This window comes from Vombatus ursinus, unplaced genomic scaffold (assembly GCF_900497805.2).
Source record: "Vombatus ursinus unplaced genomic scaffold, bare-nosed wombat genome assembly UNPS02015012.1, whole genome shotgun sequence".
NCBI classification, from domain to species: Eukaryota; Metazoa; Chordata; class Mammalia; order Diprotodontia; family Vombatidae; genus Vombatus; species Vombatus ursinus.
This window is the reverse complement of record NW_020954790.1, coordinates 810,999-835,683: the sequence shown is the minus strand read 5'-3', so window position 1 is coordinate 835,683 and position 24,685 is coordinate 810,999. Positions and strand designations below refer to the sequence as shown.

Genomic DNA, 24,685 nt, shown 5'->3' with positions numbered 1-24,685 from the left:
GATCCAAGTACTTTTATGATACCCTGAAGGCTATTTATGGGCCAGAGGCCTGTGGTGCATCTCAGTTACTCAGTGCTGATGGAGCCATATTGATTAGTGATAAAGACATGATCCTGAAGAGTGGATTGAACACAGTGTTCTCCACAGACCATCATCAATAAATGCTGAAGCCAGTGCCTACACCTGAGGTTGAAGTCAATCCCTCTCTAGCCAAACTTCCAACTGAAGAAGAATGCTTTTTATTTCATTTTTAATAGTATTTTATTTTTCCAATTACATGTAAAGACAATTTTTAACATTCATTTTTTTAAATCTTGAGTTCCAAATTTTCTCCCTCACTCCTTCCTTGTGTAACCATGTAAAACATATTTCCATATTAGTCATGTTGTGAAAGAAGAAACAGACCAAAAGGGAAAAAACTACAAAAAAGATAAAGAAAATGAAAATAGTATGCTGTGATCTGCATTCAGACCCCATCAATTCTTTCACTGGATGTGGACAGCATTTTCCATCATGAGTCCTTTGGAACTGTCTTGGATCATTGCATTGCTGTGAAGAGCTAAGTTATTCATGGCTGATCATCGCACATAGTTGCTGTTACTGTGTATAATGTTTTCCTGGTTCTGCTCACTCACTTCACTCGGCATCAGTTCATCTAAGTCTTGCCAGGTTTTTCTGAAGTCTGCTTGCTCTTCATTTCTTATAGCACAATAGTACTCCATTACATTTAGCTATTCCCCACTTGATGGGCATCCCTTCAATCCAATTTTTGGCTACCACAAAAAGAGCTGCTATAAATATTTTTGTACATGTGAGTCCTTTTCCCTTTTTTATGATCTCTTTGGGATACATACCTAGCAGTGGTATTGATTACTTCTGGACGTAGTTCCAAATTGCTCTCCAGAATGGTTGGATCATTTCACAACTCCAAGGACAGTGCATTAATTTCCCAATTTTCTAACATCTCCAACATTTATTATTTTTCTTTTCTGTCACATTAGCCAATCTAATAGGTGTGCATTGGTACCTCAGAGTTGTTTTAATTTGCATTTCTCTCATAAATAGTAATTTAGAGCAACTTTTCCCCATATGACTACAGATAGCTTTGATTTCTTCATCTGAAAACTGACTGTTCATATCTTTTGACCAGTTATCAATTGGGGAATGAAGTGTACTCTTATAAATTGACTCAGTTCTCTATATATTTAAAAAAAGAGGCCTTTTTCAGAGACACTTGCTGTAAAAGACTATTTTCCAGCTTTCTTTTTTCCTTCTAATCTTGGTTGCATTGGTTTTATTTGTGCAAAAATTTAAATTTAATATAATCAAAATTATCCATTTTACATCTCCTAATGCTCTCTATCTTTTGTTCAGTCAAAAATTCTTCCCTTCTCCATAGATCTGACAGGTAAACTATTCCTTGCTCTCCTAATTTGCTTATGGTATCACCCTTGCTGTCTAAATAATGTATCCATTTTGCCCTTATTTTGTTATTTGGTGTAAGATATTGGTCTATGCCTAATTTCTGCCATACTATTTTCAAATTATTCCAGCAGTTTTTGTCAATTAGTGAGTTCTTATCCCAGAAGCTGGGGTATTTGGGTTTATCAAACACTGGACAGATGTGGTCATTTATTACTTGTAAATACACTGTCTTGCGTATCTAATCTATTCCACTGATCCACCATTTTCTTAGCCAGTACCAGATAGTTCTGATGATTGCTGCTTTATAATATAGTTTGAGATCTTGTACAGCTAGGCCACCTTCTGTGTTTTTTCCATTAATTCCCTTGATATTCTTGACCTTTTGTTCTTCCAGATGAATTTTATGTTATTTTTTTCTAGCTCTATAAAATAGTTTTTGGTAATTTAATTGGCACGGCACTGAATAAGTAAATTAATTTAGGTAGAATTTTCGTTTTTATTACATTGGCTCAGCCTACCCAAGAGCAATTGACATTTTCCCAATTGTTTAGATCTGACTTTGTGTTAAAAGTGTTTTGTAATTGTGTTCACATAGCTCCTGGGTTTGTCTTGGCAGGGAAACTCTCAAGTATTTTATATTGTCTATAGTTACTTTAAGTGGAATTTTTCTATCTCTTGCTGTTGGACTTTGTTGGTAATATATAGAAATGCTGGTGCTTTATGTGGTTTTATTATATATCCCGCAACTCTGCTAAAGGTGTTAATTATTTCAAGTAGTTTTTTAGTTGATTCTCTAGAATTGTCCAAATATATCATATCATCAGCAAAGAGTGATAGTTTTTTTCCCCCTCACTGCGTCTTCTAATTCCATTAATTTATTTTTCTCCTCTTATTGCTATAGCTAACACTTCTAGTACAATATTGAATAAGAGTGGTGATAATGGACATCCTTGCTTCACCCCTGATCTTACTGGGAAGGCTTCTAGCTTATCCCCATTACAGATAATGCTTGCTGATGGTTTAAGATAGATACAATTTACTATTTTAAGGAAAACTCAATTTATTCCTAAGCTCTCTAATGTTTTTAATAGGAAGGGGTGCTGGATTTTGTCAAAAGCTTTTCCTGCATCTATTGAGATAATCATATGATTTCTGTTGGTTTTGTTATTTATGTGATCAATGATGCTGATAGTTTTCCTAACAATGAACCAGCCCTGCATTCCTGGTATAAATCCTACCTGGTCATAGTGTATGATCCTGGTAATATATTGCTGTAATCTCCTTGCTGGTATTTAAAAATTTTAGCATCAATATTCATTAGGGAAATTAGTCTATAGTTTTCTTTCTTTCTTTTGGCTCTTCCTGGCTAAGGTATCAGCACCATATTTGTGTCATAAAAGGAATTCTATAGGACTTCTTTTTCACCTGTTTTCCCAAATAGTTTATATAGTGTTGGAATTTTTCTTTAAATGTTTGGCAGAATTCACTTGTGAATCCATCTTGCCATCTTATCATATAAAAGCAATCTTTAAATTTGTTTTCCAAAATTCTCTCAATCCATCTTTCCCTTTTCCCTTCATTGAGAAGGCAAGCAATTTGATATTATACATGTGCCATCATGCAAAACATATTTCCATATTAGTCATGCTGTGAAAGAAAACACAGACAAAAAAAGTAAAAAAAAAAAAAGTGTTTCAACCAGCATTCAGACTCCATTAGTTCTTTCTCTGGAGATAGGTAGCATTTTTCTTCATAAGTCCTTCTGAATTGTCTTGGATCTTTGTATTGCTCAGAACAGTTAAGTTTTTCACAGCTAATCAGCGTACGATATTGCTGTTACTGTGTATCTTTCAATTCTGCTCATTTCACTTTGCATCAGTTCATACAAGTCTTTCCAGTTTTTTCTGAAGTCAGCCTGCTCATCATTTCTTACAGCACAAGAGTATTCCATGACATTCATACACCACAGCTTGTTTAGCCATTCCCCAGTTGATGGGCATCCTCTCAATTTCCAATTCTTTGCCACCACAAAAGAGCTGCTATACATATTTCTGTACATCTAAGTCCTTCTCCTTTTTGTTTTTGATTGAGCTTTGGGTTTCTTGTGTAGTTATTTTCAGAGCTAGTTCTGGGGGCCTGTAAGTTTTCAGTTCTTCCAGGGTGGTGTGAGCTAAGGAGAGGTGTGTTTACTCCTCTCCTGGCCTGTGCTGTGGTCTTTTCCACCCAGGAACTGTGACCGGGTCCCAGCTCTTCTGCTGCGCTAGCTCCTCCTCACCCTGGGACTGAGACACAGGAATGCGACCAGGATCCACACATGGGCAATGCAAGAGTCCTTCACCCCACGCCCACAGAGTGACCCCCGTGATCTCCTTCCGCCCAGCCGCCAGACCCCCTCACCGTCTGTGGGCTGAGACCTCGGGAAGCCGCTGCCTCGAGGGCCCGCTGCTGGACTGCACCCCCCTCTTGCTCCACCCTCACCCTGGTGCAACAGACCTTTCCAACTAACTTTCTATGTTGTCTTGGGCTGGAAAATTGTTTTACCCTGTCCTTCTGTGGGTTCTGCTGCTCCAGAATTCTTTTGGAGGCATTATTTAAAGCTGTTTGGAGGGGAGTTTAGGAGAGCACAGGTGAGTCCCTGCCTTTTCTCTGCCATCTTGGCTCCCCCCACTTCCACCCCACTAATTAATTTAAAAAACTCTACATTGAGACCTGATTTCTGACCCACATTCACTCCTGATTTCTTCTTTATGGATTTATCTTTTGAATAATTCTGGAGTTTCTTCCAGTGTTTTGTGCGGTTTATGGAGGCCACAGAATTCTGTCTTTGCTAAGCCATTAGTTCAATTTCCTTCATATTTGAATGTGAGGAGAGCCTTTGCTTATCGGGGAGGTTTTATCAGCAGTTCTGTTTTAGGAACCTCAAGCCTGACTTGACGTTTGTGTGCTGGCGTTTAGTGGGACAGTTTCTCTAGACACTTTCTACGTTGTTGCCACTTGCATTCTCTACTCATCGTTCCTGCTCCTTCCCTCCATCCCGTCCAACCCCTCTGCTTTGCCAGTGAGTAAACGCCCACCGCTTGGTTTCCAAGCTGCCTTAGCTTCTTTGTCTTGTAAGGTTTGCTGCCCCGGGTCCTGGAGCTGAACAGAGCCAGGACTAGAATTGGGTTTCTGCTCCCTTTTCTTCAAGTCTGGCACAACTGCCCATGTTGGCACCATGCCCAGTTCCTCCCTTTCTCTCTTCCTTTCCTTTACAAGGGTGGTAAAGTCATCTGTCACTTGTCATATGGAGGGGGATAAGGAGATACTCCTTCAGAGCTACTGCAGTCTGACACCAGCTCTGTGACTCTGGTCCGGACACTCAGCCTCTCACCGCCCCGGGCAAATCTCTACGGCCATAAGCTGTAGATGTTGCCAACCGGCATTTCTGGAGGGAGGTTCCTCACTGGGAGTTCCCTCTATCACTGAGGTTACAGAACTGGACAAATTCCTATCTGCCCTCATAGAAGCAAGCTGAGTCATGAGGACAAGGTAAATTTGAATGCTGAGTGGACAGGGGGCATGTGGAATGCAGTGCAGAGGAGAGGAGATCTATGTGCAGTCTCAGCACGGAGGGGCAAGGCTCTCCACAGGCCGTTTAACACAGCCCTTCCCTCTCCAGAGCTCGGCTTGGAGTTCTTTCACATGAGCAAAGATGACTAAGGTGTGCTCTCTGAAATACCTTCCAGCTCTGAAGAGATGATTCAGTGACTGCCTAGCTTCTGGTTTTCTAGAACATGGGAATGAAACAGAGTTACACTTTAAGGGAAAAAAAACAAAACATGTAGGAAAGCATAAATGTCCCTGCCCTGGTGGCATGTTTCTGGCTGTCAGGGACATGTGGGCCAGCCACCCCCACCTCCAGCAGGATTCTTCAGCAGTCATGTGATACAGAGCTGTGGAGAAAAGGAAATCACGAGGGCTGGCCCTACCTAGTTGCCATCTGACATACAAACTATAGAGCTGGACCCATTCTCTGCTAAGGCAAAGGCCAGAGGGCCATCACAGGCTGCTCCTGGGATCCAACCCAATGACACAAACATTTATCGGGTCTACACCATGCGGAAGGCACTGCCAAGACCTTCTAAGAAGAGAGAGGAGAGGAGATGTCACTGAGCAGGGGCGTGATGGGTCAGAAGCAGAGTCAGGAGGGGAATGAGGCACAGCGGCCCTTTGGCCAAACCCAGAATGGGAGCCTCCAGGTGGAACCCATCAATGGGAGAAGGGAGCCAGAGAGGCAGAGGATGTTCCAGGGTGAGAGAGCAGCTGAGGCACAGTGGTGAAATCTTAAGAGTCAGAGGCAAAAGCGAATGAAGCCTGGCCCGCTTTGAAAAGCAGCACAGGCTTTAACAAACAATGGAATTAATTCAGTGCCTTCCTTTCAAAGCTGTCCTGCTCGCGTTTCCCTCTGAACTTCCTTCTCTTCTTTTCTGGACATTTCTAGAAATCCAATAATGACCCCTTTTTCCATTTTTTGACATCACTATCACTGATCTCTCCTCCCCCCAAAACCTTATAACCCATGAGTCTAGTCCAGCAAAACGAAGCCCTACTAGCCACATCAAAAAATATTAATACCTTGGGTCCATCAGCTGTCTCAGGAGGTGGAAAGCATGTTTCATCATCAAATCTTTGTAATCGCAGTTGGTCATTCATCAATCAGAGTTAAGTCTTTCCAAATTGCTTGTCTTTTACACACAACTGCAAAAATTATTCTCCTGTTTCAAAGAAAAAAGCCGAGTGATCAAAATCAGATGCAAATAGCTCTAACTCCAGAATAGAGAAATCCAAATTAAACCTATCTTGAAGTTTCCCCTCACTCTCATCAGACTGGCCGGTATGACAAAAGAGAAAAATGATGGATGTTGGAGGGGCTGTGGGAAAACAGGCACACTAGTGCATTGTCGATGGAGCTCTAGCCCTTATGGAAAATGATTTGGAATTATGCCCCCAAAACTACTGAACTGTGCGCATGCTTTGACCCAGCAATATCATTAATGAGGTCTATATCCCAAAGAAATCAAAGATCAAAAGGGTTTATGTGTACAGAAATATTTATAACACCTTCTTTCTGTGGTAGCCAAAATGCGCACATAATAAGGGGATGTCCTCCTGTTAGGAAATAACTAAACAAACTATGGTGTCCGAATATAATGGAATATTATTGCGCCGTAAGAAGTGATAATAGTTCTAGAGAAAACTGAGAAAACATTCTAAGAACTGATGTAGAACAAAAATAATTGATACAATTATAAAGACGTTATGGAGTAAAACAACTTTGAAAGACTTCAGTCTTTCAGTGCAATACTAATGAGTCCACAAGACTGATGATGAATTTCATTCACCTCCTCCAAGGGACGCGAAGAACTGAAAATGCAGAGACACGAGCGATGTGGGCGTTTGCTTTGTTGGACTCTATGTTTATGACAAGGGTTACTGTTGTTCAACTAGGGGAAGGAATAGGAGAGGAACAAATAAGTGCATGGAAAACTATGTTTTAAAGAATTGGGGGCAGCTAGGTGGCGCAGTGGATGGAGCACCAGCCCTGAAGTCAGGAGGACCTGAGTTCAAATCCGACCTCAGACCAAACACTTGACCCTTACTAGCTGTGTGACCCTGAGCAAGTCACTTAACCCCAATTGCCTCAAAAAGGAAAAAAAAAAAAGATTAAAGAATTGACAAAAATTGTTCTGGTTCTGCTCAATTCACTCTGCATGAAGTCACATAAATCTTCCCATGTTTCTCTGAATCCATCCCTTTCATCATTTCTTATGGTGCAATGATATTTTACAACTGTTTGAACAAATCACAACCTCTTTCAGCCTCAGTTACCTCACCTGTAAAATGGGGATAATAATACCTATCTTCCAGGGTTATTGTGAGGATAAAATTAGATATTTGTAAGGCATACATAAATACTAGCTGCTATTATTATATTACTTCTACATACATAATTTAGCCATTCCCCAACTGATGCCCTCCCTGTTATTTTCCATTTTTCCCTACAACAAAATGTGCAACTTTCAGTCACTCAGTCAATAAGCACTTATTAAACACCTAAGACATGCCAAATATTTCTGCACATATAGATCACTTTCTTTTGTCTTTGATCTCTGGGGAGTATGCACTTAATGGAAAGGTATGCATATCTTGGTGACTTTTGGGGCACAGTTCCAAGTTCATTTCTAGAATGGATGAACTATTTTATGGCTCCACCAATAGTGTGTCAGAGTGCCTGTCCTTCCATAGCCATTCCAGCAATTGTCATTGGTGTTCTTTGTCATCACTACTAATCTCAGGGATCTAAAGTAGAACCTCAGAGTTGTTTTATTTTTCTCTTGGACACTGATTATCCATCATTGGAATGATTTCCTCCTGCTCCAATACATTTCTTTTCTTCTCCTTGCTCAGACCCCAATCACAGGTTTTTATCCTTTTCTTTTTAATCCCCTTTCACAATCCACCCTCCATAGTTTAAGTTTATCTTATTTATGACTCATCTGTCCATGGTTCTGTCCTTCCTCTTAAATGTCCCCCTCTGTTCTTGTGGGTTTCCCTGTTGAGTCTGGCTTCTCCTCCAAACTCTTTGGCTGTGTATTCTACCCTTTGTCTGGTTCAGATGAAAATAAGATTCATGTGACATCTCATTTCCTCACTGCTTCCTCCATATTTATATAGTATTACACATCCCATTGATGTGGAATGATTTTATGGTACAATGCTCCCTCTTTTTTGATCAATGTATTCCTTTTTTCTTTCCTTTTCTTCACTCTTGTGTCAATCACGAGGCTCCTCTGTTTTAATTCCCCTTAGATCCCCAAAGACTCTTGAAGCCTTCCTGTTTCTTCTTCCCACTATTAGAATGCAAACAATTCATCCTCACATAGTCCATTCTAATCGGTCAAGTGTATTTATCTTTCCAAATTCCTTCTGACTCTTGTGTTTGCATTTCAAAGTTTCTACTCTGTTCTGGTCTTTTCATCAACACTGCATGAAAGTTCTCTATTTTGTTAGAGGTCCATTTCTTTTCATTGTAAGATTATACTGTTTTTGCAGGTAAATTCTTCTTGAGTGTGAGCCTTTATCTTTTGCCTTTTGAAATATTTTATTCCAAGTTCTTCTGTCCTTTACAATAGAAGCTGCCATGTGTTACATAATCCTGACTGTGTTTCCTTGGTAACTGAAATCTTTTTTTTTTTTTTTGGCTGCTCAGTGATTTTTTTCTGAGACTTGGAAGCTCAGAATTTTAGCCATTTTGTGTTTCAGGAGGTGACTGAAGGATTCTATTTTTCTTTTTGCCCTCTGCCTCAAACAGATCTGACTGGCTTTCATTATTTCTAGAAATATAGCATCCAGACTTTTTTTTTCCTTTTTTGGGGGGGGCGGGGCTGGAGGAGAAGGTAATATCTCCTTGATCTGTTTTCAAGGCCAATATTTTTCTGATAGGAAAAACATTATATTTCCTCTATTTTTTCCAGTCTTAATTTTGAGAATTTCCTGTTCTTCTATGGAAACAGTGATTTCTAGTTGGTCTGTCCTCATTTTTAGAGAGTCAATTACCTAGAAAAGGTTTTATATCTCTTTAATAAGCTGTTTGTTCTCCTTCCAGGTCTTTCTGAGCTCTTTAAACAAGGGCTTTTGTTTAATTTATAGTATTGTTTTCCTCTTGTTTCATCTCTTCCAGGACGTCCAGTTTTCTGGCCAACCCATACTCCAGCTGAAGCTGAAGCTGTGACTGCTGTAGAGTTACTCTCTAGGCTAGTGTTCTGGATGCCCCTGATTTCATAAAAATTTTTTATTGTTAGCATCTTTTGTTAACTCATATTTCTAGCCTTACTTCTGGTATGGGAACCCTTTTTGGTCAAAGCCAGGCTCCTATATTCTTGGATAGGGTGATGGGCCCATTTAGTCCTGATGTGTATTATCTAGGGTCCAGCCAATGGCCCTCATACAAAGTGCAAAGTGGCAGGCTTCTGTATTCCTGCACTAGACTGCATTTCCATCAGGGTTAGCTCACATCAGGGTATCTATTATACTTCTCAAACTAGTTGTCATAGACATCCTGAACTCAGCATGTCCAAAATCAAACTCATTATCTTTCCCTCAAAACCCTTCCCTCCTCTTGAATTCCCTGTTACCATTTTGGGAGCCACCTTGCTCTGAGTCCCGTGGGCTACCAGCCTATGTGCTGTCCTTAGCTTCTCATTCTCTCAAGCTACACATCCAATTAATGAGTCGCCACATCTTATCAGCTCCACCTTCGTGCCATCTCTTGTATGTGCCCTCCTGTCCTCTGGCACTGCCGCTGCTCTAGTGCAGACCCTCATCATCTCTTATGTGGGCTACTGTGACAGTCTTCTGGTTGGTCTACCTACCTCAGTCTCTCCTGACTCCAGTACATCCTGCACTCAGCTATCAAAGTGATCTTCCTAAAATGTCGGTCTCATCATGTCAGGCCCAACTCAACGGTGGCTCTTATCTCCAGGATCAAACAAAAAATCTTCTGTTTGGCTTTTAAAACTCTTCAGTTAGTGTAGTGGCTCACCAATCTAGGCTTACCAATCGTCCTGCTTCCTAGTGCACAGCATTGCAGCAGGCTGTGGGCTGGGCTTCACCTGCAAGCACAACACTCACCTCAGCTTCTGGCACCTGCTTCCCTGTGGAACAAGATGCCCCTCCTAGGAGAAGTCCCTCACTTCTGATCCCATCAGCTTCCTCTTCCTTGAAGGGCGGAGTACCAAACTCCTCCCAATACCTTCTTTATAGAGGGCAGAAGCTGGACTCTGCCTCTGCTGCCCTGCCTGGCTTCAGTTCCATGGAACAAGATGTCCCCACACTGGGTACCCCTTAGTGTCCCAACACTATCCTGCTTTTTCTGTTGCCTTCTCCACTAGACTGGAAACTCCTTGAGGACAGAAACTGTTGTTTTGGTCAGTTATATCACCAGTGCTTAGCACAGTGTGTGGTACATTTGTTATTATTGTTCAGTCATGTCTGACTTTTCATGACGCCAGTTGGAGTTTTCTTGGCAAAGATACTGTAGGGATTTGCCATTTCCTTCTCCAGGTCATTTTACAATTGAGAAAACTGAGGTAACGGGGTTAAGTGACTTGCCCAGGGTCCCACAGCTAGTGTCTGAGGCTGAATCTGAACTCAGGTCTTCCTGAGTCCAAGCATGGTTCTCTATCCACTGTGTCATCTAGCCATCTATGTGCCCCACCTGGCACACTGTAGGTAGTTAATACGTGTTTATTGGGTTGGATTGGGTTTGCTAGAACACCTGAGTGCCAGCAGGCTTCTGGATGTTTCTTTGTGTCAATTTGGGTTCAAGGTATTTACTATAGTATCTTTGTATTTAACTATTATTTGGTCTGGTGCTCTTTAAAAAAAAAAATCTTTGTTGAAATGCATGGGTGAGAATTGGTCTATTCTGCTTCAATCCACTCCACTATCTCAACTGGAAGGATCAAGTGATAAAGTCTTGAGCTGAACAAGAAGCAAACCATAAAAGGGAGTGGGATGGGTTGGGGAAAGTGAAGATTAGAGGATGAACTTGGGGAGAAAAAAATTGGTAAAATTTGAGAGAATCTGTAGAAGCCTCGACAGAGAAAAATCTCTAGGCCCAGATACTGTTCCACATTTTACTTCTGGGTTGAAAAAAAAAAGATCAATGAAAATAAAGGGTGTTATGAAAGGATTAAAGCGGGTTAAGGAAGATTATGGAGTAGAATTTGAAGGGTAGGAAAGGGAAAAATAAAGGAAGCTGGTGAGACAATGCAGGGTATATAAAGTAACGGGGGAAAATGAGGTCACAGAATGGACTAGTTGGTGGGATGAGCCTATGAAACAGCTAGAACATATGGTGGAGTTACTGTTCAGACAAGGGAAAGGGAAGGCTGAGAAGCCGTAAAAAAAGTTTAGCTGATAAACAGTAAGACCTTTAGTGCAAGGAGGCAAACGACGTCACCAGTATCACTGAGATTTGCTGGGATGAAATTCATGATTGGGCCGTTATTCTGGACAGGTAGGCACTATTCAAAAGAAACAGGATGGTTTTTTTTTAAACTTTTCTTTTTTTATTAGGAACCAAATCATCAAAAAACATTTTAAAATACAAACAAACAAAAAAAAAGGATTGTAAATGATAGGAACTATCAACTTTTGGGGGGAAGATTAAAAATTGTTTTTGTTCTAATAACAACAAAACCACAAATGTCTCATAATACTACACTTAATTTCCGAATCATTTTAAAAGTCTGAAACTCTTAACTTTTATAATGTACATTTTAAAAAAGGGATTTAGTAAAAAATTGCTATTTTTCTCTTTTTCTGAATTAATTTTTTTCTATCTAAAAATATTGCGTCTGAGGGGAACTTTTATCAATATTTTCTACCCAGCCCTCTATGATAATAGTCCAGACTACCTGTTAGAGCACTATCTCTTTCTGCCAAAAGCTGGGAAGCTAATGACTCCTTGACTTGCTTTAATGATTTCATCCCTCAAAAGATGGAGAAACCCACAAGGGTAAATTCTATTCTCGATCTCCTCCTCACACAGAGAGAGAAATAGGTAAAAACTGTGGGAGAGACTTAGTGACCACTTCATTTGAAAGTCTGTAATAGAGTCGAGGAAATATGGGCATTCTCAGAAAGGTGTCCTCAATTTTGGGAAAGCAGGTTTTAAAGAGTTCAAAGGAATCCTAGGTAGGATTCCTGGGAGTAAAATGCTTCAAACAAAATCAGCCCAAGATGGAAGGGAAATACTCAAGACTAAAGTTCCAAAGGTGCAAAATGAAACTATCCCAATGAGATGATGCAATGGGATATGTGAATGCTAAGGGAACTCACTGACCAACTTAGGTTGTAAAAAGAAATACAAGATACAAGCACGGCCAGATAACAGAATGAATACGGTGGCAAAGACCTGAGAAAAGAGTATCAGGAATCCCAAAGCTCAGAATGAGCCGAGGCTAGTGAGGGAAGCTAAGGACAAGTGACATTTGGAGAGAAAAAGCATTAAAGAAAGGGTCAGGACTTTGCTTGGAGTAGATGGGATGTCGTTACTTTGGGACCGAGAATGAAGAGTCACTCAAGTCTTATTTCTTTTATGTTTTCTCTGCAAAGGAAGACGCTTGCAATGGAAATGATAAAACAAAATGTTCAGAAGAACTACATCCTTGGGTCCATAAAGAACTGGCAAACCTAACTCCTGAGCCACCGTCGGTGATGTCAGCAAGATCACAGAAAACAGGAGAGGTGCCACAAAATTGGAAAACAGTGAATGTTGTCTTGGTCTTCAGAAAAGGGAAGAGAACAGTATAAACTATAGGCAATGAGACTGATTTTGAACCCTTAGAATGGGACCTAGTGACTACAAAAAGGCTGCATAGCGGCATCAAGAACAGGTCATTTCCTTCTCTGATGGGATTGCTAGCCTAGCAGTGCCAGGAATGCTGCGGCCCTAGCTTTTAGCAAAAGTTAGCAAAGTGTCTGCTGCTACATTGAGTTAAACTAGTCAAGAATCCTTTATTGAGCAATGACTGTGCCAGGCCCTGGACTCACGGAGAAGATGGACTGGATGACCGTACAGGCTAGACTCGGGCAGTTGTTAATGGTTCAGCACTGAACTGTAAGAGGTCTCCTGTAAAGTACTCGAGGGATATGCGTGACCCTGTGCTCTTGGTACACTCATTAAATTTGTGGATGACATGGGGCTGGGATAGCCAACACAACAGATGACAGAAACAGAATCCAAATGGATCCTGACAGGTTCAAAGTTAGACTAAGTCCATTAAGATGAGATTCAGTAGAGAGAAAGGTAGAGCCTTGTACCTGAGTACAAAAAATCAACATTATAAGTGGTGTAAGACAGGAAGGAACAGATAGGGCGCAGTTGTTCTGGAAGAGACTTGGGGGTTTTAGTACACAAGCCAGTGAGTCTGCAGTGTGATGGACAATCAAAAAAGCCAATGTGAACTTGGGCTGCAATAAGAGGCAGTTAGAGGCAGCTGGTGGCTCAGTGGACAGAGTGCTGGGCCTGGAGTCAGGAAGACCCGAGTTCAGTCCAGCCTCAGATACCTCCTAACTGTGTGACCCTGGGCAAGTCACTTAGCCTCTTTCTGTCTGACACAAGGATCCGCCGGAGAAGGAAATGGCAAACCATCCCAGCATCTTCACCGAGAAAACCCCACGGACAGCTATGGTGCATGACCAAGAGGCAGTTAGGCTGCACAGTGGATAGAACTGTCTGGAGTCTGGAGTCTGGAGTCAGGGAGACCTGAGTTCAAATCCAATCTCAGACTCTTACTAGCTGTGCAACGCTGGGCAAGTCACCTTAACCTGTCTGCCTCAGTTTCCTCAATGGTAAAATGAGAATAATAATAGCACCTACTACTCTGATTTGTTGAGAATCAAATGAGGTATTTGTAAAGTGCTTAGCACTGTGCCTGGAAAACTTAATAAATACTCATTTCCTTCCATTAAGAGTACAGTTCCCAAGAATAGGGAGATGATGGTGTCCTCCTAATCCACAGCCATCAGATCTTTTCTGAGAAGCGCTGTGTTCAGTTCTGGACATCAGAGTTGAAGAACAATGATTAGCCAGCATGTCCAGAGGAGGCCAGCAGGGATGAAGCCTGTGTCATTGGAGGATATTTAAAGAACTGGGCTGGCTGAGTCTGGAGAAGAGAACACTCTGAATGAGAAGCACTATCAGTGTGAAAGAGGGATTCAATTACTTTTGCTTGGGTCCAGAGAACAGAACGAGAAGCAATGGATGGAGGCTGCAAAGACGCAAGTTTGAGACTGACGTCATGAACCTCCTCATCTGAGAGCTTTCCTGGCATGGAATGGCTTTCCTCTAAACGCACTTTCATCCTCACTGGAGATCTGCAAGCAGAGGCCAGACAACCACTATGACCAGGGCTCCTTCTGTGGACGGGCGGGGATCCAAGGCTGCTGAGGTCCCTCAGGCTTCGCGCTCTGTGTGAACTGACAAGATCCCTGATACTGATCCTCTCCCTGTGTTCCCTTTTCTGAAAAGTAGGATCACAATGTCTGACTAAAGTTGAGGATTCCAAACTTTATTTGTACTTAACTGAACATGAAGGGGACAGTGTCATGATCTAAAATGCTCAGCTACATTCCCATCTCCGATTGTGAGTAAGACGTGTTAGCAGTCAAAAGGCCTTCCTACATCCATTGCCTTTATAAGGTAAAGTGTAAATTAGTGTGACCTTTCTGATGGAAAGGTATATATTCTGAAGGAACACATGAACTCATTCATTACATTCATAAGGTTTTCACTAAAATGAACATATATCTGAATGAGTAAGTTCTCATCTCAGGCAGGAATGTCTTCCCACAGTTATTACTTTTATAGTGTTTCTCCCTAGTATTCATTCTCTGGTGTTGAATAAGGCCTGAGCTCGGGCAGGTCTTCCTATATTCAATACATTCATATGTTTTCTTTCCAGCATGAAATCTGTGATGTTGAACAAAGGGGGTACTCTGACAAACTTCCCACATTCGTTACATTCATATGATTTCTCTTCAATGTGGATTGTCTGATGGAGGATAAGGTTTTGGCTGTAGCTAAAGGCCTTCTCAACTTCATTATCATTCATAAGATTTCCCCCTTGTATGAGTTACCTGATGTCTAGTAAGGTATGAACTCTGGCAGAAGGCCTTCCCACATTCAATACACTCATATGGTTTTTCTCCAGTATGAATTCTCTGATGTCGAATAAGGTGTGCACTCTGGCGGAAAAATTTCCCACATTCATTACATTCATATGGTTTTTCTCCAGTGTGAATTCTCTGATGAAGTGTAAGGTCTCTACTCCGGCTGAAGGCTTTCTCACATGCATTACATTCATAAGGTTTCTCTCCACTATGAATTCTTTGATGTTGAGTGAGGGCTGAACTCTGGCGAAAAGTCTTCCCACATTCACTACAAACATATGGTTTCTCTCCAGTGTGAATTCTCTGGTGCAGAGTAAGATCTCCACTGTGACTGAAGGCCTTCTCACATTCATGACAGTAATAAGGTTTCTCTCCAGTATGAATTCTCTGATGCTGAATAAGGTTTGACCAGTCACTGAAGTCCTTCCCACATTCACTACATTCATATGGCTTCTCTCCAGTGTGAATTCTCTGATGAAGGGTAAGTGTATTGCTTTGGCTAAAGACCTTCCCACATTCTTTACATTTATATGGTTTTTCCCCAGTGTGAATTCTTTGATGGAGAACAAGATGTGTACCCCGGCGGAAGAACTTCCCACATTCATTACATTCATAAGGTTTCTCTCCAGTATGACTCCTACGATGTACAATAATATGTGCCTTTTGTCGGAAGAACTTCCCGCATTCCTTACATTCATATGGTTTCTCTCCAGTGTGACTCCTCTCATGTACAATAAGATGTGCCTTCTGTTGGAAGAACTTCCCACATTCATTACATTCATAAGGTTTCTCTCCAGTGTGACTCCTCTGATGTACAATAAGATGTGCCTTCTGTCGGAAGAATTTCCCACATTCCTTACATTCGTAAGGTTTCTCTCTAGTGTGAATTCTCCTATGGAGAGTAAGGTTTCTACTCTGACCGAATGTCTTCCCACACTCCTTACATTCATATGGTGTCTCTCCAGTGTGAATTCTCTGGTGGGCAGTAAAGTTTCTGGATGAGCTCAACATGTTCCTTTGTGCATAGGATCCCTGTTCAGTAGGAAATTTTTGGTGTTGTATGAGCTGTGAGGTCAGCTGGAAGGCCTTCCCACATTCATTATATTCATGAGGTTTCCCTTTAGAATGTAATCTATTTTCATTAATGTCTGAATCATAATCAAAAGCATCTCTGGATTCATGATAATTAGAAAATTCCTCCTCTGAGCAAGTTCTATTACATTTCAGAAGATCTGAACACACAGTAAAGTGCCTTTGACTTGTGACACATTCACAGACTCTCTTCACACTTACACTTCTGGCTTGTGGGAAAAGGCTCGGCCCTCGACTGGAGCTTCCACCACTGTTATGGTATTCAGAGTCTCGCTCTCCATGGGGAGGCTCCTTCTGGATGAATGTTGTGGGCTGAAAAGGATTCTCCTCATTACTCTGTGGCTTTGCTGATCTGGCACCAAATCTGCAGGTTTCTCTTAACTGGAAGATACAATCACCAACTTTCACAAGCATTTCCTCAGACAATTTTTCCCTAGAAAGGCCACACTTCAGAGCTGACTCTTTGACTTCAGGCTCAGCCTCCCAACCTGAAAGAAATAAAGTTGCATAGATCCCTTTTTTTCTTGCTGCTGTTTTATCAATTTTTTAAAGTTTCATTATTAACTTGACAGACATCAATATGAACATTTCCGTATACCAAAAAGGTCCCAACCCAGAAAAAGATTTCATATGAAAATATTATGCATAGCTTGTTCATTTAAAGTATACCTGAAATTTAACATGGTAGTATTTGTTAACTCTCCCCTCCTTCTCTGTGTCTCCTTTTGAACGTTCTACTCACTTTGTGTATTATTAGTATTTTAATTGATGCTCATTTCTTTCTTTCTTTCTGGCATTACTGTGTGTCCATCCCCAATATCCCTACAAATCTTCCCTGCAAAAAAAAAATGCATAACAGTCATCCCATGTATAACAAATAAGTTAAGCAAACCAAATCCACACACTTCCCATATCTTATAAACAAATCTAGTCCCTTCTCTGTCAAGAGGTGGGAAACATGATTCATCAAAAGTCTTCACAAATTACAAAAGTCCCTCCCTCCAAATGTAATCTTTGTAGAGGAGAGGGCCAAGAATGTGGAAGACAACAGAAAGTAAGCCTTTTTTTTATATGTTGGTTAGTTTTGCAGAGCCTTCCCCCCCTTTCTCCTTTATTATAAATTACAGATAAACTGAAATGTTTAATTTATTAATATATTATACAACCATGTTGCATATAACAATTTAACTAAAATGAATTAAAATAAAACAGAATATAAAGGCCTCACTGGCCATCTAGTCTAAGCCATCCAGACACCAAAGGAATCCCCATTACAATAAACTTGGTAAGTACTGAGTTATGACTGGTCAGTGAATTACTCAGAATACCCAAGTCTTTCAAAGTATTTTTCTTTACAATACCATACTCATTATATCAACAGACAACCTGAGTTCTGTCCCTTTTACTCTGTATAACTTAATAAAAGTCTTCTGAAGCTTCTGGGGAGTCATCATGTTCCAACTGATGGACACCAAACTTTGTTTCCAGTGCCTGGTCACAACAAAAGGTGCTGCAATGGATCCTTTGGCTTTCATTGAGCTCCGTGGTGTATGTGTCTAGTGGTGTTACAACTGAGTGAAAGGGTTTTCCTGCCATGGCCTCCATCCTCCATCAATAATAATGACTACCACACTTCATATAGAAAAGAAAAGCCCACTAGTGTGGTACGAGCTTGTATTGGGGTGATGGCTGTGAGGAAACTGCATCCCCAATGGAAATATAAACTATTAACATTATTACACATGATAAAATTACAACAAAGTTATTGGGCTAGATGATGAAATTGAATGAATTGCACTGATTTCATGAATTTGCCCCAAATCACCCTACCAAGTATTCAAGTGTCCGACTCCAAACAAGTCTTTGGACCGACTCTAGGCCCAATGCGGCTTTCACCATCCCAGCTGTCCCTCCATGAAAGAGCATTTTCATTCTGTGGGGTTCTGACAGGAAGAATGGGGACAAATGTGGAAACTAGGAGGCCACTTTCAGCTCAGCATCAAGAAGGATTTTACTAGAAAGAGAGGACATGGACAGACCTGAGAAGAAAATCACATCACCACTTGGTGTCTTAATGCCCTCAATTCCCTTAAATATAATGGGGAGTGGCCACAACAAAGAAGAGAGGATGGCAGCTGAGATACCCAGAACCACAGAAAGGAGCCAGTGGTAAAACAAATCCATTGCCTTGTAAATCTGTCAGCAAAAGCCCATGTCTGGGCAACAAACAAAAGCTTACCTCCTCCTCAGCAACTGGGCCCCTCCCCTGACTTCCCAACTCCCCATTACCTTTGTTTTTCTCCAGCTCCTTCAGGGTAGGGAGATCTTGTTTGATTGGCTCTGAATCCTCAGCTTTTAGCAAAGTGCACACAGTAAGTGCTTAATAAATGCTTTAGGTATCCACCAAAGGAGCCAAATCTGACCTCACCGGCAGGGAAGGTGGGAGTGGCATAGTCTATTAATGAGTTCTAATCCTATGAAGAAATCTAGGATCAGGATGGGAGGGGGGAGGCGGGGAGAAGCACAACAGAAGTGATAGGTGAAGGCAAAGCAGCAAGAAAGGGAAGTGATTTTGTCACTGGAGTATACCACTGAACACTTGGAAAAGGCTAGAAGGAATCACTCAAGAGATGATCGGCAGATAAAACCAAATTCATTGATGACGCGAAGCTGGGACGGACCACTGACACCTTGGACAACAGGGCCAACTACAATGCCGCGATGCTGCGACAGCTGCCATCAAGCAGGGCGTGGCTGAAGAAATCGAGGCCCATGAATGTAATGGAATCCTGCTGTGCAAGAATCAACAACCCACATGATGAAGACACATGGGAAGTGTTCTACCAACGGACGCAAAGGTAAGCAGAACCATCACAAGACACACAACGAGCATGATCGTGGAAATGGAAGGACTGACGATGCAAAACGAGCCAGGCTCGCCAAAGTTGATCCCAAAGAAGCTCCTGCTGCTTTTCTGTAGAGGTGAGCACGAACAAAGGAGAGTTCCTGCATAGAACATTAGTCTTTTTCAATATGAGTTTTGTTGAACTGTTTGTTTTCTTCTTTTAAAATTTTTTGCATTGAAAGATTAGCCTCCAGAAGTGGTAAAGAGAGATTCAGAGGAAAATGTAGGTGATCTAAAAATAAGAGATATTAACAAAAAGATATTCTTGAAAAATTAAGTGGGAAAAACAGACACACTTATCTTGGTGGTAGAGCTGAGAATTGGCACCACATTACTGGAAATCCATACAGAAATGTAAAGCAAGAATACCCAACCTGTGGTCCTCAGGTTGTCATCAGAAAGAAGCAAGCACCTCTCTCGACCAAAATATTCAGAACTGCTCCTAGGAGATAACAAAAGGCTCAAAGACAAGCCAGGGTTCCCACAAATGGGTTAGATTTGAACAAACTAGGACAAAGGATTCTCATTTCCCACCTACATAAGTGGAATTTCCTAAGAAAATAAAGAATCTGCACTATGGTTAAGACCTTTATGTAGCAAAGTCAGGTGAAATAGCAGAATCAGAACATATACACTGAAAAAAAAAATCAAAAAACATTATAACAAAACCTAAGACATGGAAAGAAACGAGAAAAGGAGAGAGAAGTGTGGAAGTGCTAATTTAGTAAATAAAAGTAGGAGCTGGAGGATTTTTTTTAAAATCCAATAAATTAGATAAACTGTTTGCTAACTTGATTTTTTAAAAATTAGGATAACCAGGGGCAGCTAGGTGGCGCAACGGATAGAGCACCGGCCTTTAAGTCAGGAGGACCTGAGTTCAAATCCGGCCTCAGACCAAACACTTGACACTTACTAGCTGTGTGACCCTGGGCAAGTCACTTAACCCCAATTGCCTAAAAATAAAAAAAAAATTAAAAAATTAGGATAACCAAATTATTAGTATCAAAAATGAAAAAGGTAAATTTACAATCAATGAAGAACAAACAAGAGAAATTATTTGGACCTATTTCTCCCAATTACATGCCAAGAAAAGTGATAATCTACAGGAAATGGATAAATATTTATAGAACTATAAATTGACCAGATTAACAGAACAGAGGACTCAAACAACCCTATCTTAGAAAAAAGAAACTGAATAAGCTAAAAATGAATGATCAAGAAAGAAGTCCAAGACCAGATGGATTTATAAGTGAATTCTATAAAACATTACAGAAAAATTATTTTTAATACTATATAAAGTATCTGAAAAAGAAACAAGTAAAGAATGGATCCCACCAAATTCCTTCTATGGCACAAATGTGGTCTTAATACCCCGATACCAGGAAGAGTTAAAACAAAGAAATAAGACTCATAGACTGATATCCTTGATGAATATTGATACAAAAATTTAAATAAAATATTAGCTGTAGCAACATATCACAAAGATTCACACTATCATCAGGCTGCATTTATACCATGAATCTTGGACTGGTTCAATATCAGGAAAAGCATTAACATAATTGACCACATCAGGAACAGAAACAACGAAAATCACATGATTATTTTTACATGTGCAAAAAAAGCCTTTGACAAGATACACATTCCTGTTAAAAAAACACCAAAAAGCTCTTATTTCCTCGTCAGACTCTTTCTCTTCCCTTCCCTCCCCTCCCCTCCTCTCTTCTCTCATCCCCACCCTTCCTCCATCTTTTCTCCTTCTTCCCCTCCCCGGCCCAGATGATGTGGTGGGGGAGACAGCCGAGGAGGTCACAGAGCCCGCCAACGTGGACGTCACAGGCTGGGCCAAGACGTGTTCTCCAAAACGGCCGCGTACCTGACGGTGAGCAGACAGCCACCAGAGAAGGCTATGAACCTCTGGAAAACACGAACAAGCTGAGTAGTGGAAGTGTCCAGAAATGAAAGACGCTGCAGTGAACCTAAGCAGAGCCCTGAGGGCTTAACCCAGACGCCTGCAGCACGTCGGGGCCCGCAGCTCACCAGCCGGGCACACGTTCACATAGGCTGCTGCTCCACGGCCTCAGCTAACGCCTCAGCTAACACCTCCCAACAACACATGGCAAGGCCTCAAAGAGATGGGAGATCTTCGTGCTTGTCTTCTAAGGAGCCTTAGCACCCAAGAAGCAACAGCTAGAACCAAACGCGGAACCACTGACTGTCTGAAGACTGGAAAAGGAGTATGACGAGGCTGTGCAGAGTCGCCTGGTTTGTTTAACTTATATGCAGAGTTCATCACGTGCAATGCCAGGCTGGAGGGATCAAAGGGCTGGAATTGAGGGCAGCGAGGTGGCACAGCGGATAGAGCTCCGGCCCTGCAGTCAGGAGGACCTGAGTTCACACCCATCCTCAGACGCTTGACACTCCCTAGCTGTGTGACCCTGGGCAAGTCCCTTCACCCCACTGCCTCACCAAGAAGCAAAAACAAAAACCAAAACAAAAAAGCTGGGATCAAGGTGGCTGGGAGAAATATCAACAATCTCAGATATGGAAACGATTATCACTCTGGTGGCGGAAAGGGAAAAGGAGTCAAGAAGCCTCTTGAGGAAGGTTAAAAAGGAGAGTGTAAAAGCTGACTTGAAGCTTCACACACACACACACACCAAACCCTAAGACCTTGGCGACTGATTTTATAACTTCCTGGTGAAAAGAGGGAGAAGAAGCGGAAGCAGATTTTCTATTCTGGGCTCAAAGATCACTGCAGATTGCGAGTGCAGGCATGAAATTAGAAGACGCCTGCTCCTTGGGAGGAAATCCACGGCCAATCTGGACACACCCATCTTGCCAACAAAGGTCTGTAGAGGGAAAGCTATGGTTTTTCCAGCAGCAATGTATGGCTGTGAGAGCTAGACTACGAGGAAAGCCGAGAGCCACAGAACCTGCGCCGGAGAAGACTTTTGCGTCCTGGGACAGGAAGGACATCAGATCAGTCAATACTTAATTAATTAATAGCCTAATCAATTCCAACCATGCATCGTAAAGACAAATACTAAAGCTGAAACTTAAAAACTCTGGCCACATAATGAGAAGACAGGACTTACTGGAAAAGACTCTGGTGGATGAAAAAATCAAAACTATCTGTACTCATATGAAAAAATGCCGTAAATCACTATTGATTAGAGAAATGTGAATCAAAACCACCTCACCCCTATCAGATTGGCTAATATGACAGAAAAGGAAAATGACAAATGTGGGGAAAACTGGGACACTAATGTGTTGTTGGTAAAGCTGTGAAGTGATCCAACCATTCTGGAGAGTAATTTGGAATGATGCCCAAAGGGCTACAAAATCGTGCAATCCCACTACTAAGTCCTAGGTCTATATCCCATAAAGATCCAAAAAAAGAGAAAAGGACCTATATGCCCAAAAATATTTATAGCAGCTCTTTCTGTGGTGGCAAAGAATCAGAAACTGAAGGGATGCCCATCAATTGGGGGATGACTGAACAAGTCGTGGCACGTGAATGTGATGGAATATTACTGTGCTATCAGAAATGCTGAGCAGGATGGTTTCAGAAAAACCCAGACTTACATGAACTGATGCAAAGTGAAGTGAGCAGAACCAGAACACTATGTACCGTAAAGGCAATACTGCACGATGATCAGCTATGAATGACTTAGCTCTTCTCAGCAGTTCAATGATCCAGGACCACTCTGAAGGACTTACAGTGAAAAATGCTATCCACCTCCAGAGAAAGGACTGTTGAGTCTGAACGCAGCTCAAAGCATACTATTTTTCACTTTCTTTATTTTTTTTTCTTGTTTATTTGTTTGGGTCTGTGTTTTCTTTTACAATAATATGGAAATATGTTTTGCATTACTGTCGATGTATAATCTATATAAAATTGCTTACCATCTCAGAGAGATGGGTGGGAAGTGAGGGAGAGAATGTGGTACTCAAAATTTTTAAAAATGAATACTGAAAATTGTTTTTATATGCAATTGGGGAAAATATTAAAAAAACTAGGAAAAAAAAGAAACAAAACAAAACAAAAACAAAAGATCCTGATGCTGGTAAAGATTGAAGGTCAAAGGAGAAAGGGACAGCAGAGGATGAGATGGAGAGATAGTGTATTGGAAACAATAGACTTTGGTGGATAGTGAAGGACAGAAGAACCTGGGGTGTTATGGTCTAAGGAGTCGGGAAGGGTCAGACACAACTCAACGACTGGGCAAGAAGTCACTTTGGACAAAAACTGTGGGAAAAACTGGAAAGTAGGCCGGCAAAATTAGGTACAGACCAACACATCACACCACATACCAAGACAAGTTCCAAATAAGTACACCATTTAAACATTGCGACATCATAAAGAAACTGAAGGAGCATCAAAGAATTAGCTGTCATATATGTGGATAAGAGAAAAGTTCACGATCTAATAGGACATAGTGAGGACCACAGGAGGAAAATGGAAATTTTTACATACATTAAGTTGAAAAATTTGTGCACAAGCAAAATCAATCCAGCTAAAATTAGAATAGCAGAAAATGGGGGGGGAGGAAATCTTTGCAACAAGGTTCTCTGATAAAAGTCTAATTTCTGATATAAAAGGAACTGAGTCAAATCTGAAAGAGCCATTCCCCAATTCATAAAAGATCAAATGGATAGGAATAGGAAGGTTTCAGAGGAAGAGATTCAAGCTATCAATAACCATATTACAAAAGCTATAAAACACTTCCAAAAGCAAATTAAATCAAGTTTGAGGTTCTACATCACATGGATCAGATGGGCAAAGTTGGCCAGAAAGCCAGAGAGCAGTGGGAAAAGAGATATGAATGCACTATTTGGAGAAATGTGAACTGGTCCAGTCATTCTGAAAAGCAATTCGGAACTATACCCCAAAAGGTATTAAAATGCATATACCCTTTAATCTGGTAATACTGCAACTAGTTCTATAATCCAAAGAGAGGAAAGAAAAAGGAAAAGGACCTCTATGTGCAAAACTGGAAACCAAGGGGATGTCCATCAACTGGGCAATGGTTATTATGCTAGCCATGTTACATGCATGCGATGAAATACTACTGCACTGCAAAAAATGAAGCGGAGAGTGAGAGAACCCTGGGAAGAAGCATATGCACTGATGCAAAACGAACCCAGCAGAACCAGAGAACCACTGATACAATAACACGATACCGTAAAGACAAGAAACTTCAAAAGACTTAGGAGATCAGATTGATAAAAATAACCAACCACAATTTCACAGGACTTATGATGAAATGTGCTACCCACCTCCAGACAGAGAAGGAAAGAACTCAGAGTGAAGGCAGGTCAGTGGCTCAATGGACAGAGTGCCAGACCTGGAGTCAGGAAGACCTAAGTTCAAATTCCGTTTCAGACACTTACCTGTATGACCCAGGGGAAGGTACTTAACCTGTTTGCCTCCATTTCCTCATCTGTGAAATGGAGATAATAACCCCTGTAGCACTGACCTCCCAGGGTGCATGGCAGACCCCACGAGGTCAGCTGTAGGCCTAAGAAGAGCCAGCCGCCCAG

The 24,685-nt window shown here is 41.2% G+C and overlaps 1 protein-coding gene across 5 annotated transcripts in view; it reads right to left on the bottom strand.

The window, feature by feature from the left end:
- Window positions 1-3,460: 3,460 nt before the first annotated feature.
- The window catches only part of LOC114030760 (zinc finger protein OZF-like), a 47,065-nt gene continuing 25,840 nt past the window's right edge, over window positions 3,461-24,685 (bottom strand). Inside the window, exons 1-4 of one of the 5 annotated variants that reach the window (XR_003567671.1) lie at window positions 16,906-16,980; window positions 15,112-16,724; window positions 6,040-6,179; window positions 3,461-5,191 (exon numbers count right to left, since the gene is read on the bottom strand). Coding sequence is in view for 4 of the 5 variants with exons in the window: in XM_027845634.1 (XP_027701435.1) it covers window positions 15,079-16,650 (1,572 nt within the window). In the remaining variant the exon portion in view is untranslated. Of the gene's footprint in view, window positions 5,192-5,360; window positions 6,180-13,887; window positions 16,725-16,905; window positions 16,981-24,685 lie in introns of those variants that run through there. The other 4 variants (XM_027845635.1, XM_027845636.1, XM_027845634.1 and 1 more) reach the window with 4 other exon arrangements.